Raw genomic sequence first — 13,272 nt, forward strand, 5'->3', positions numbered from 1 at the left:
CCCTGAGGGATGTATATGTCACCCTAGGAATGGGTAACCTACAGACTGAGGTATGCTGGAAAAAGAGCAGTCATTACCATCCATATGTCACTTTCTGCCTTGTGTCAAAGGCTGTGAGCTCTGTACATGGGCCACTTCTCTGCTGGCCACGCCATGGGGCAACCGCATCAGTGGGCATCAGGAGTGGTCCTGGAGACCCCAGAGGCTGTGGGACAGGAAGGCGTTGGCTGGCACCGCCGCATCTTCCCCACCAGCTTCTATATATGGGCCTGCCCTGTCTGAACCCATCACACTCAGATCTCAAGTGACACACTGGGGAGGGAGGGGGGGTGTCTAATTTTAGCTCCTGAATGGATCTGTGCTGGAGCCGAGCTCTCTGCCCCTGTCAAGGGTACAGCATCATGTTGTGCTGGGAGGATTTTCCTGCGTGGCTCTTTGAATGGCTCCATCACCGGCTCAGGTTGTGGTACAGGTAAGATGCAGCCTTGTGATCTCTCTGCTACTTCTCCTGCTGCTGGATGCCCTATTCTGGTCTGGGGCTCTGTTGCATCTCCTTCCCCAGTGCCACGGGCATGGCTTGTTGCAGTGTCCTTGTTTGGGCTGTGTTTCATGCCACCTTCATGCGTGATGCTGTGGCAGCAGGAATGCTCTGGAGTGTAAATCCCCCACTTTTTAAAATGGGTTGTAGGCAAAAGGAGAAGGAAAGGGGTAATGGAAGTGCAGGGCTGCTGTGAAGAGAAACCCAGGCTCTCAGTGCTGCTGTGCTCGGGAGCAGAGGCAGACCTGAGGGGGGTAGTAGTAGTCTCTCTCAGTGCTGGCTGGGCTGTGGTCCAGCACAGCGATGCTTGTCCTGCTGATTCTGTTCTTGCCTCCCTCTGATTTCAGCTGGAAGTGAGTGAAGATGAGGGAATGCAGGGCAGGAACCTGGGGACAAAGGGTTAGGGGCTTCCATCTGCTGATGATGGTGGCCCTTCCTCACGCCCTGATCTCTCCGTCCCCATCCCTTGTTTCCCTGCTGCAGGCATGGATGACTTCGAGTACAGCATCCAGCTGAACGACAGGGACTGGGCTGAGTTCTTCTTGGCGGTGGAGGAGTGCAACCTCCCGCCGGCCTCGCTGGCCACAGCGGAGGAGCAGAACCTCAGTGACATTGAGCAAGGGGACGGCGTGCTGGGAAGCACAGACGGGCCGGTCACAGCCAGGGTGGGCAGCAGGCCAGGGCCTGGCACGGGCAGCTCTGCCCCACGTGGGGTGACCGGAGACGCCTGTCCAGGCTGGAAGGCCGACGGGCACCTCTCCGTGCCGGAGCTCCTCTCGGACGAAGCGGACGTGGGCTCTGCTGGCAGGATCCTGTGTGCGAGCGGCGAGCCCGGCTGCCCTTCATCCGCTCCAATGCCCAGTGTGCAGGGCAGGCAGCCCCCCTGCCCTCCCGCAGGCACCGCTGCCAGCCCGGCTGGTGGCACAGCGCAGGACGCAGCATGCGAAGCAGCAGCACCGCAGCCGCAGAAAGGAGCAGGCAGCGGTAGCCCGGCTATGGAGCGTCCCGGCGAGCCGGCTGGAAGGAGCGAGCACGGAGGGGATGCAGGAGCGGCTCCGGGACAGGGCGGCTCGCCCGCGGTGCCTGCTTCCCCAGGGAGATCCGCGAGGAAAGGTCTCGGCAGCGCTTCCCGCTTGGAACCAGGACCACGGGGACCCCCGCGTGAACCCCCCCCGAGTCCAGCGCTGGAGGCAGCCCCCAAAGCTCCCGTGTCCCCAGCACGGGAGGAGGCGAGCGGGGACAGAGCCGGCTCCGAGCGCTGCTCCCCCGCTGGCTCCCCGGAGGTTGTGAGGCCCAAGGTGCCAGCGCAGACGAGGAAGAGCCGGCGGCAGCGGGGAGCCAGTGCCACCGAGGCAGCCCCGGGGGACAAGGAGCCGGTGGGGGCTGCAGGACAGGGGACTGCGGTGCCCATAAAGGCACCTTTAAGCTCGCCACTGTCCTCAAGGAAGAGTAAAGGGAAGGAGAAGGCAGCCAAGCCGGCCCCTGTGAGGATGGGCAGTGAGGAAGCAGCGGAGAGCAAAAAGCCGGTGCCCAGCCCTGGTGTGGATGAGGGTGATCTGGCTGCAAGCTTATCCCCAAAGCAGAAGATGAAGGAGAAGGCAGCCAAGCCGGCTCCTGTGAGGACGGGGAGTGAGGAGGCAGTGGAGAGCAAAAAGCCAGTGCTCAGCCCTGGTGTGGATGAGGGTGATGTGGCTGTGAGCATCCCCTTGAAGCAGAAGGTGAAGGACCCAGCCCCTAAACCAGCTCCTGTGAGGCTGGGCAGTGAGGAAGCAGCAGAGAACAAGCAGCTGGTGGCCAGCCCTGGTTTGGATAAGGGTGATGTGGCTCTGAGCATCCCCTTGAAGCAGAAGGTGAAGGAACCAGCCCCTAAACCAGCTCCTGTGAGGCTGGGCAGTGAGGAAGCAGCAGAGAGCAAGCAGCTGGTGCCCAGCCCTAGTGTGGATGAGGGTGGCCCAGCTGTGAGCACTCCCCCAAAGCAGAAAGTGAAGGAGCCGGTGGCACAGCCCCTGGGGAAGGTGAAGGCCACCAAGCAACCAAAGGCAGAGCAGGCTGGTGGCTTGGGCGTACGTGACACTGTGATCCCCGATGGTGCCAGCAGAGCCACAGCTCCTTCAGGAGGGGCATGCCAGGAGAAGCCTCTTCATCCCAAGAGTGTGGTGGCTTTTGGGGGGCATGCTGCAGACAGAGCTCATGTGGAGCCTGCAGCTGAGGTCCCCAGGGAGCTGGGTCCCCCTTGCTTTGAAGCTGGGACCTTCGCAGGGACAAACACCCTGGACGTGACTTGGCCTGAGATGTATGACTATTTGTTCTGTGACTCCCAAGAGGAAGAAGAAGGAACATGGAACTCAGTGGAGGGGGGAAAAACACTGGAAAGGGAAATCTCCTTGCCTGAACTCTATGAGTATTTTTTCAATGAACCAGAAGGAAAGAGGAAAAAAGCCAAGAGTAAAGACAGGAAGCGAAAGAAGTTCAGCAGCTTGGACCACACTGAGCTGCAAAATGAGGATGCCGACTTGGATCCAGTCAAAGACTCCGTGGTTATCTCAGTCCCTGAGGTGTACGAACACTTCTTTGTGGATGGGCCTGGGAACATGGGGGGCTGGAGAGGGATGTTCTCCATTGCTCCCACCTCCGAGGTGAAGAAAGCTGTGGGGGCTTTGAAGACCCTCTTGCAAAGGCATCTCGTCGGACGCCAAGTCCCAGCACCCCAGGCTCTTGTGCGGAGAGGATCCGGAGAGAATCTCCCCCTCGTCCCGCTAGGTCCGCTGGGAAGAAGCGAGGCACAGTCTGACTTGGACATGGCCCTTGCACTGAGAGGTAAAGCACTGTTATCCCTGCCCGACAGCCCCATAGGGATGGATGTGACCCCGCTCCCAGCCCTGCCCTGCTGCAGCCATCTCCACTTCAGCCACAGTGGTGCTGAGGCCCCCATACAGATGGGAGCATTTAGGTGGGCTGGTGTAGCTGGTCAAATCACACCCCGGGCATGTTAACCCTGGCACATAGCAGCACTGGATTTTAGCAGGGAAAGCGTGCCTAAAGCCACCACCATCATGGAATCATCATGGAATGGTTTGGGTTGGAAGGGCCTTAAAGCTCATCCAGTTCCAACCAGGGACCCCTTCCACTAGAGCAGCTTGCTCCAAGCCCCTGTGTCCAACCTGGCCTTGAACACTGCCAGGGATGGGGCAGCCACAGCTTCTCTGGGCACCCTGTGCCAGCGCCTCAGCACCCTCACAGGGGAGAACTTTACAATATCTCATCTCAGTTTCCCCCTCCGTCAGGTTAAAGCCATCCCCCTTGGCCTATCACTGCATGCCATTATAAAAAGTCCCTCTCTGGGTTTCTTGTAGGCCCCTTCAGGTATTGGAAACCACGTAGGTTACCAAGTCCCACTGGACATCCTGTGTCACATTGTCTCTCGTGATGCTTACACTGCCCCTATGCCAAGCAAGTGCTGCTGGCTGGCTTCCAGTACTGCAGGAGGCACGGACAGAGAATATGGGTATATCCCATGCATACCTTACTTTGTCCTCCATAAACTCCAGTCCTGGGGCAGAGGTGGGCATGACAGCATGCATGCAACAGCCTGAAACTCAGCCTGGCCTGAAGTCCCTGTCTTAGGTGATTCACTTCTTCCCCTGAATGGATATAACTTACTGCGGATCTGATCTATATTTTTACACTCTGGCCAAGGAAAACTTACTGAGGCATTTAGCTGCATTAAATATGGTTGGGTTTATTGCAAGATCAGGCAGAGATGGGGATCCCCCACCCATCCAGCTGCCTGCAGAACCACATAGCTGTGCCTCTGATGAGGGAATGGGAGGCAGAGCAGCACAATCCTTCTGTACCAAAGAACTCATGCCCCTGAGATAAGGCAATGGCTGCTGAGCTGCTCTCCTGTTAAGGCTGCTAATGGAGCTAATAGTGGTGGGGGAAATGATGTGCACAGAGTGGAACATGTCCAAGGCTTCCAGCTGAAAAGGTGAAGGGGACTATAGAACACATGCTAGCTTGAAAAACACCCTCCCGAGACCTCAGAGGTCACCTGCACATTGACTGTTATGGGATGCAGGTAAGAGAAACAGGGATAAGGTGAGAACAAGTCTGACCCACTACCAAAGCGTATTTATCTTAAAGCTTATATGATGCTCAGAGGCACAGCGCCTCATAGGTAATATTAAAACCAAACAATGAATGAGTCATCCCAAAGGGTGCCTCAAAATAGAGCTTCCAGCCTGTTTGCACAGAGACAAATGCCTTTGCCATGGTGTACCCAATTAATAAGCCAGTTTTAATTAAAAACCTGATCAAATAACCACAGGAGCAAAAGAACCCCTGTGTCTCCAAGTGGACTGGAACTCCAGCAGAGAAAGACATGCAGAGCACTGAGGGCTGTCTCTTGCTGCAGAGAGATGCTGAGCACTGCTGCTTCTTGATGGCATCTGCATTGTCTTAGAGCTGCGTGCGTGTTGGGACATGGATGGGGACCTTGCCCAGAGGGACCCCACTGCATTGGCAGCCAGCCCAGGAATTGTGTTCTCCTAAATCCAGCCCCACTTCCAGGCTGGGAAGATACTCAGGGGGGTGGTGATGCAGTCAGAGGTCCTGGAGGCATCATATCCACTGGTGGTGCCTCTCAGGCCCATGGGCAGCATTAACAAGTATTTGCCTTGAGTTCTTAAAGTGTAAACCTGAGAGGGGTGGAAAATGTGCCCCTCTCCTTAGCAAATGTACCTGAGTCCTCAATAGACATGTTTGACTTGATCAATGGTGAAATAACATCTTCTGGGAGGAAAAATGTGGGACAAAGATGTATTTCTGGAGCAGTACAAGGGACCCACTGCCACAGAGGGACCAGAGCCTGCTGTGGCAGAGGAAGTGGTGTGAAACCCCAAACCTCCTGCTCTTCTTCTCACAGGGAGCCCCCAGGTTCCACTGGCGCTGACCCACAAAGACATGTGCCTCGTCTTCTGTGCCTTTGCCTCCTGGGCAGTGAAGACCTCTGACCTGCAGGCTCCGGATGCCTGGAAGACCAGTATGTATGGTGTCCATCCTGGAGGAAGAGGGGTGGGAAGGACCTCATGGAAGACATGGCAATGAGAAGAGCAGGGATACTAACACACCTAACACTGCCTGTGGGAAAATGCAGTCATTTCCCTACTTCCCCAAAGCATCCTGTTAGTTTCTAATACCTTCTAATGCCTATGGACATTGCAGTCCTGATTCATAGAACCACTTCTCTGGGCACCCTGTGCCAGCGCCTCAGCACCCTCACAGGGAAGAGTTTCTGCCTAAGAGCTCATCTCAATCTCCCCTCTCTTATCTTACTTATTCCCGTTGTCCTTTCCCCACACAAAGTGATCGCCGACTTGAACTTAGCTCTAGGACAAGCCTGTGTTCCTAGCTTTAGCCCTGCTCCATCCAGCCTCTGACAGAGACCAGTACCCGTGTACCAGGGCAAGAGAGGCTTCTTTAGGATCCATGCTGCCTAGAAGCTCAATCAGGACCCTGAGTATGCAGGCTTAGACTCCTTCATCCCACCTAGAACAAATGCACGTTGTTCTAAAGTGCTGTAAATGTATATTCTTTCCTCTAAATACAGCTTAGCTGAAGTGTTATCCTGGTGCACTGAGTCCTGCAGGAGCTCTGTGGGTTCCTCTTCTCTCCAACCACAGCATTTGAATAAGTGGTGGAGACAGAGGAAGCTTGGGCAGCACAAATTAGCTGACCTGTGGCCCAAGGGGTGAAGGTCACTGGATGAGGAGGGAGTGGGACAGCAAACACAGCAACCTTGCCCTGGGGCTGGGTCCAAAGCCCCTGCCATGGGGTGTTAGGGTAGGACCAGGGCTTCCTGCTGCTTGTCTGGGGCAGGAATGTTCCCCACTAAGGTCACACAGGAAGCTGACACCCTGAGCTGAGAATAGCTTATTAGCTAAGGTTGCTCAGTACAGTCATCACAAGGAGCTTTTGGCCTGCTCCTCCTTGCCTTCTTAGTATTAGACCATAGATGTGGCCTCAGAGAGGGTGCAAAAACCGGGATATGGGCCTCGTGCCCTCGGGATTGCATAACCCAGTGTGCAGTAAGCACCTTGGCAAGGAGGTGGCATCATGGCTTACACTTCTCTTGTGACATTTTGGGTTCCAACAAGCTGAATTTGCCTGTTCTATGTCCCCAAAATCAAACTCGTCTAAATTTAAACCAGGAAGCCCAAACAGAAGTAGAAAATGAAGGGACTATCTTGAATCCCTGGTGACATTTTCTACTTAGCTGAGGTTAGGCCCATTCGATGTCCACATGAACCTGTGTATCTAACCACCACCCATCCCTACCACACACATGGAGTCTACGTTGTGTTTCTCTTAAAAACAGCTGTTTCTTGTGACGTGCTGGTGTGATCCATGTGCCCAAACAACAGGATCAGGTGTGGTTAGCCAGGCTATTCAGGGCTGAATGCATTGGGAGCAAGTACAAAGTGGTGGGGAGGAAAAGCAAAGGCAGGAAGGGAACTCTAGGTCCTGTAGACCAGAGTGAGCCACATTGCTGGTGATCTTGAAGGCTGGAAAAGCTCTTCAGGTTTGGGAGAAGCACCCATCCTCACTCTGGAAACGTGTTGGGCTCTTTTCCAGTGTTCCTGGCAACTTTTGGCACCCTTTCTGCCATCCGCTACTTCCGAAGGCAGGTCAGAGAAGGACGTCCCCGGACCTAGTCCCAGCACACGCCAGCGATGCTTCCCGAGGACAGGCGAGGACGTTTGGAGGCAGAAGCTGGGGACTTTGCTCTTGGTCAAGTGTGAAAAGCCTGGATCCCAGCACCGAGACTTCAATGGACCCATCCCTAAAGGGGACAGGATGTCACAGGAAGCAGGATCCTTCCGGTGACAGTCATTTACAACACGGTAGGCAGTTTGTACCTGGATTGGACAGAAGAGGAGCCCGGCGTGGGCTGGCTCTGGTCTTTCTTTGCACACTTCTTGCATACTTGTGCTATCTCCTAGGAGCAGTCACAGTGTCTGTTCTAGGGCGCTGCTTGTCCATCCTCCCTGCTGCAGTCACCTGGTGGCAAAGGAAGGCACCGAGGTGGTGGATGGAGGAGAGAGCAAAAGAAACCAGGAAAGTGCTTTGTTCTTATGAAGGAGCTGGCTTATCTGTGAAGGAGGAGAGAGCTTTGGGGAAGAGCTGTGTCTGTCCAAACATGGTGCTTTGCTAAGCATGTGCTGGCTGTGTGTGGGTAAAGGGGGATGGAGATGCTGCTCACTTGGCAAGGACCAGGTCCCCCATGACCGGGTTGGCTCAGGGCAGGAGGACTCATCCTCTTGGACTGTGCTCAAAGAAGTCATGCTCAGTCTAACAGTTCAGCAGGCTGAGATAGGGTTTCTGTTGCATGTGGCCCTGCTGAGCCAGAGCCATGGATGTGGCGTTTGGCCCTGTGCGTGCGGAGCACCCGCTGCAAGGACACATCTCACTGCTGCAGGCAGGGAACGGGCAGGAAGCCTGCAGCCAGAGCCAGGGGAAGGGGCGGCAGGGAAGGGCTCTATAGGAGCTGCACAGGATGGAAAGGGGCTGCAGGGGCAGCAGGGAAAGGGGCCGAGCTCAGGGAAGCCTCTGGAAAGAGCCCTCTTAAGGACAGGAGCATGTCGGAGAAGAGGAAAAGGTATGTGCACATGTTTGGCTCTGACAATCACCACATGAAGGGTCTAGATACATGACTTGGTCCCTCCACTGCCTTCCATCCTAGAGACATAAAGGTGGCTGGGAAGAGGTGGCAAGGGAGGAAGTGCCATGGCTGAATGTGTAACCCTGTGGAACTGGAGAGGGCTGGAATGGACCCAGGATGGAAGATGGGGTGAAAAAGGAAAAGGAAGTGGTTCAGTTTCTTCCCTGTCTCTAGTGCCTTCCTGAACACTCAAGGGCATTATTCATGATGGCTTTTCTCCACTCCCAAGTCTGATAACAGCATGAATGTGAGATTTGTTAAGCACTTAGGGACCAGATCCATAAAGATAACCGGGGGAAGTCTGCCCGGAATACCTGTGTGGATCTGCCTATGAGCTTTGTAGGAGCACTGTGGCAATGTTTGTCTTATGAAGCCAGAGAGGAGAGGTTTAGCTCTTTCCTTGCAATGCAGAGTGCCATGCAATTTTAATGTGTGTAGGGATGTGTTGAAGATGATGTATTATTGCTGATGAGAGCACATTGTACAATTGTACAGAGAGGTATGTAGCAGTAAACAGCAAGAGAGAGATGTACATGGACTATATATGTATATGGATTATAGTATATAGATGTATATGACCATATATAGATGTATATGGACTATAGTAGCTGTATCGCCAGTAAGAGGAGTTTGGTGGAGGAAGAGAACAGATAAAATGTGCTGGAAGCTTCTAATAAAGATCTATCTCATTTAATACCCTTGTGTGCATTCCTGTCTCGATATTGTTTGTGTATGAAACTGCTGAACGAGTGCTGAGTTTTAAAGAGCAAGAAATCAATCCATGATGTGATGTTGATGCTAAAATGTAGGAGTTGTGCTGGCTGAGGACAGGGTATGCAGGGAGACGAGCTGCTTCTCCTCTTCTCTGGCTCAGGCCCCATGCCTGCCCCTCTAAGACACATCCTGGCAGTTGCCTGTCACTAACAGCCTGCTCCAGAGAGCCCTTTGCTCTCTCCTGTCCCAAAAGCACTCAGGACTCGAGCAGAGACCAGCTCTTGCCAGCTCCTCCGGGGCTCCCTGGACACATCAGTGAGCACAAGTCAATGCACAGCGGCAGCTCCTGGGTTTGGTCCATTGATGCTCATCGCCTCTGCCCTCCCCAGTCCCCCAGGATGCAGCTGAGCTCTGCATGAGCAGCATCCCAGAACGCCTGGCCCTGCAGCCTCAGGCACAGCAAACCTCATTCTGAGCAGGAGCAGGCAGAGGGGAGGCTGAAGCATTCACGTGTGCTGTTTTCCTGTTTATCCAGCCATCATCCCATCCAAGGGGGCTCTGGGACTGCCAGCTCCTCTCAAGGGGCTATTCCTATCTAATTCCCCATGCAGAGTGAAGTTCCCAGGGTAAGGACAGAGCTAAATCCCAAATGGGCCCTGCGGGCTGCTGGCTTGGGTTGAATCTTTCTGATTTTGTGTTTTCTTGTCACACAAATCTGGAGGAAATGAGGTTTTCCCTTCACTTTGCAGGTGCAGGGACAGTTGATTTCCCTCCCAGACATATACAGTACATTCAGGCACAATGCTGGCAGCTAGGAAATGATTGTGCCAAAAGTGACTGAATTTAACAGTGAATTCGATGGTTGGAAAAGCTATTCCGGTCTGTCACTGTGCCTCAGTGGCTGTAAAGCTGGCCTGAAGATCTCACTGGAACTGGGAGGGGTTCTGGCTAGAAACCATGATGCTGAGCACGCTTCTGATGACATTAGCCCCTCTAGGGGCTGGAGCAGGGCTCTGTTCTGGGATGTGGGGTGTCTGTGTGTACCCATGTCAGCCTGACCTTTCCCAAGCCCTTGCTTTGGGACCTCATCTTCTGCTCCCCACAAACCAAAGTGCCAGTTCAGCTCAGTTCTTGGTCTTCCTTTGCGAGGAATGAGGAAGCTCAGTGAGTTGAGGCTGGGCTGCAGAACCTCACAGTGAACGTATAGCTGCTAAATCACGGCTGAAGCAGTGCCCTCTCCTGCCACCATTGCTTGAAGGCTCTGGGCATGGTTTATGCACGTTACCAGCTTGTTCTGCTCCTTGCAGACAGTCAGGTTATGGTCAGAGACTACCATCAGCCTTCCTGAGCTGCACAGGAGTGGCACTGATGGGAGGCTGCAGGAAAGCTGGTTTGGGTGCATGTCTGATACGATCCCGAAAGGAATCAGACCTAGATGTTGCAAGAAGCAGGAATGGCAGGTAATGCTCTGCACTCCCAGCATCCCATAGGTGGGCCATACATAGTCAAAACACTGCATTTGGGGTGGGAAAAGGGTCAGGTTGTCCCTGACCACCTTTACCTGGGAAAGGCGCAGTGTCACCAAGGGCCTGCTTTCCCACTCCAGGGACACAGGGTACATCTCACTCTCTCAATGCCCCTATCCCAGTGTTCAAAACCTCGTGCTAGGTTTCTTCCCAGGAGAGTTCTGTACTCATGTCATACTGTAGGCAACGTGAGATGCCTGTCACCTCCACTAGCCAGGGCCCTTTGCCTTTCTATGGTAATTGGTGTCTCCTCCTTTACAGCTCAGGCTTGGAGATGCAAATGTGATTTGGCACCTCCCCTTGCTAACACTTACTGAAGGTACCAGAGGATCCATCAGGTTAGAGGTGCATTTCACGCTCCTTTTGATCTCCCCTGGAAGAAGCGGGTGAGATAAATATTTCAGAAGATGGATGTTTTCAGCTCACCGCAGAAGCAAAAGGAGATGTTGAAGGACCTGGTTGGTGTCAGGACTTGGAGCTCTGGGAGTGCCTGCTGTGCTCAGCCAAGCCGCAGTGTCTCTGGTGTCCTCCAAGGAAACCTGCTTGGACTTGCCTGCAATTTCAATGCTTGGTTTATTCTCTGACCTTTTAAGCTCTCTGCTCTCCCTCTGTGGGGAGGTCATCTTGTATCTCACCCCGAAGGGAGGAGCCAGGAGCTCCCCTTCTTTTGCAATAGCAGCAGCCACCACAATAGCAACGACCTTTTCCGTGCATCCTTGCTGTTCTCCCGTCACCAAAGAGAGCGTCAGCGCTGGAGGTGGGCCCCGTGCCATCGCACCCCGCTCCTTCGCCTTGCACGTAGCTCCCACATCTGACCCCTTGCCTTGCCAAGCGGATGAAAAAGTCAGGCAGGTGCACCCTCGCGAGGTGCCTCCGTATTTCATCCCGGGATATGCTATGTGCACCCGGCTCCTGGAGCCCTGCGCCGGGACGGGAATCGGTTTTGCCACAGCAGCTCCTTCTGCCTGTAATAGAACCAGAGCGAAGCATCCCTTGGCTATTTCTGAGTCACAACCATCTCCTCCCCACACTTCAGAGGGATTTTAGAAGGCTTATGGTGCTGTGCCAGAGCCAGGAGTGCTGGCACAGGACAGAGCAGAGGAGCAGCGATCTCCCTCCCCTATGGGACTGACAGGGTTGGGTTGCGAGAGCAGGACATGCTTTGGTGGCTTCCCCCACCCACAGGGCAGTGAGGGAGTTGCTCAGCACAGACTACAGCGACTCCTGCCCATCCTCAATGCACTCCAGGCTCTGCTGGGTTTTCCAAGCGGGAGCAGGAAGCGGGTTTGCACAGCAGGTCCTTCTCTTACAGCCGGCCGGCAGGAAGAGGCACGTTCATCCCAAATGCTCCCCAAGGAATTCCCGAAGCTCAAGTGTCTTTGCAATGTCAAGTCGCTTGCAATGAGCAAGGGCTGCCCTGGTGGGCTGCTCTGTGGCAGCTACACATGGTCTTCTCTCCAACCTCCTGAAGCCAAAGGAATAGGTCATAGGCTCCACTTTCTTCTTTTAAACACCCCCCTCTGCTGTTTATCCTTTGAGCAAAAGGTTATCCTTTGGGATTGTGGCTTGGAATTCAGCAAGCAGAGAGAAACACAGCAGCCCGTGGTGTTTCGATCACTGCTCTGTGTTTCCAGCTATGGTTTCAGTGGGGGGGACACCTGATTTGAGCTCTTGGAGGGAGTGAAGGGGTGGAGAGATCATTTGTCAGCGAGTGAATTGCTGGCTGCTGGTGTCATCTCGTGCCTTCCATCTGCCTCTGTGAATAAAGAGGCACTATCCTGTGACCGAGCTGAGCAGCGGGATGTGCACAGGCACGCTGCCTGCTTTGGGGCTGACCCGCTTCGGGCTGTACTCGTGCAACAGCCGGGCTGCGAAGGGTGAATACAGGTTGGGGGAGATGAGAGGTGTTTGGTGTGTTTATAGGTACAGCGGTTTCCACCTCAATGCAACCTGCACTGGGACATCCAGGGTCTCTTGAGGTGATCCCTCTGTTTTAAATCCTGTTGGAGGAAAAGCACAAAACCAAGAGTTTTCATGGTCATAAGGCAGATGTCAAGGGGACAAGGGGCGACGGGTTCAAACTTCAACAGGGGAACTTGAGATTGGATCTAAGGAGGAAATTCTTTCCTGTGAGGGTGGTGAGGCACTGGAATGGGTTGCCCAGGGAGGTTGTGAATGCTCCATCCCTGGCGGTGTTCAAGGCCAGGTTGGATGAAGCCTTGGATGCCATGGTTTAGTGTGAGCTGTCCCTGCCCATGGCAGGGGGTTGGAACTGGATGATCTTAAGCTCCTTTCCAACCCAAATCAGTCTGTGATTCTATGATTCTATGTCCATGATCAGAGCCTGGAAGTGGGTCTGATCTTATCTTGACCACTCCGATGCTTAGGGGGGGCTGCTTTGGGAATGGTTTAGGGCTTGTGCACACACACAGACTGCTCTGCATTAGTTACACCAGCCTAGCAACCCTAACGTAGGGACGGAAGAAGTGATTCTTCGGGCTGGAGGAGAGAAGGCTTGAGGGAGACCTTATAACAGTCTTCCAACACATAAAGAGGCCAGGGAAGATGGAGAGGGGCTTTGGGTAAGGGCCTGTAGGGACAGGCCAAGGGGAATGCCTGAGGGGAGATGGAGATGGGATATGAGGGGGAAATTCCCGGCCCCATCCTCCCATCAGGGAGCCATGACCGAGCCCCCCCCCGAGCCTTCACTTCCGGGCACTCTCTGAGGCGGGAAACGCCATGAGGGAGCCGCTGCCCCTCGCTCTCATGGCTTC

At 54.3% G+C, this 13,272-nt stretch overlaps 1 protein-coding gene across 1 annotated transcript; it reads left to right on the forward strand.

Moving 5' to 3' along the window:
• The first annotated feature begins 321 nt into the window (after positions 1–321).
• Positions 322–8,952, forward strand: PERM1 (PPARGC1 and ESRR induced regulator, muscle 1). The gene is made up of 4 exons (XM_062603889.1): positions 322–472; positions 1,022–3,355; positions 5,463–5,579; positions 7,172–8,952. Exons 2-4 carry the CDS (start codon positions 1,024–1,026, stop codon positions 7,249–7,251), a joined length of 2,529 nt encoding a protein of 842 aa, XP_062459873.1. The 5' UTR covers positions 322–472; positions 1,022–1,023; the 3' UTR covers positions 7,252–8,952.
• Positions 8,953–13,272: the final 4,320 nt, after the last annotated feature.

The sequence above is a fragment of the Pezoporus occidentalis genome, unplaced genomic scaffold (genome assembly GCF_034315485.1).
Source record: "Pezoporus occidentalis ecotype Australia unplaced genomic scaffold, CSIRO_AGI_Poc_V1 ctg119, whole genome shotgun sequence".
In the NCBI taxonomy this organism is placed as follows: Eukaryota; Metazoa; Chordata; class Aves; order Psittaciformes; family Psittacidae; genus Pezoporus; species Pezoporus occidentalis.

Coding starts and splice junctions, on each gene's coding strand:
- PERM1 (XM_062603889.1), top strand. CDS start 1,024: ATGGATGACTTCGAGTACAGCATCCAGCTGAACGACAGGGACTGGGCT. Junction 3,356..5,462: donor CATGGCCCTTGCACTGAGAG/GTAAAGCACTGT, acceptor TTCTTCTCACAG/GGAGCCCCCAGGTTCCACTG. Junction 5,580..7,171: donor TCCGGATGCCTGGAAGACCA/GTATGTATGGTG, acceptor GCTCTTTTCCAG/TGTTCCTGGCAACTTTTGGC.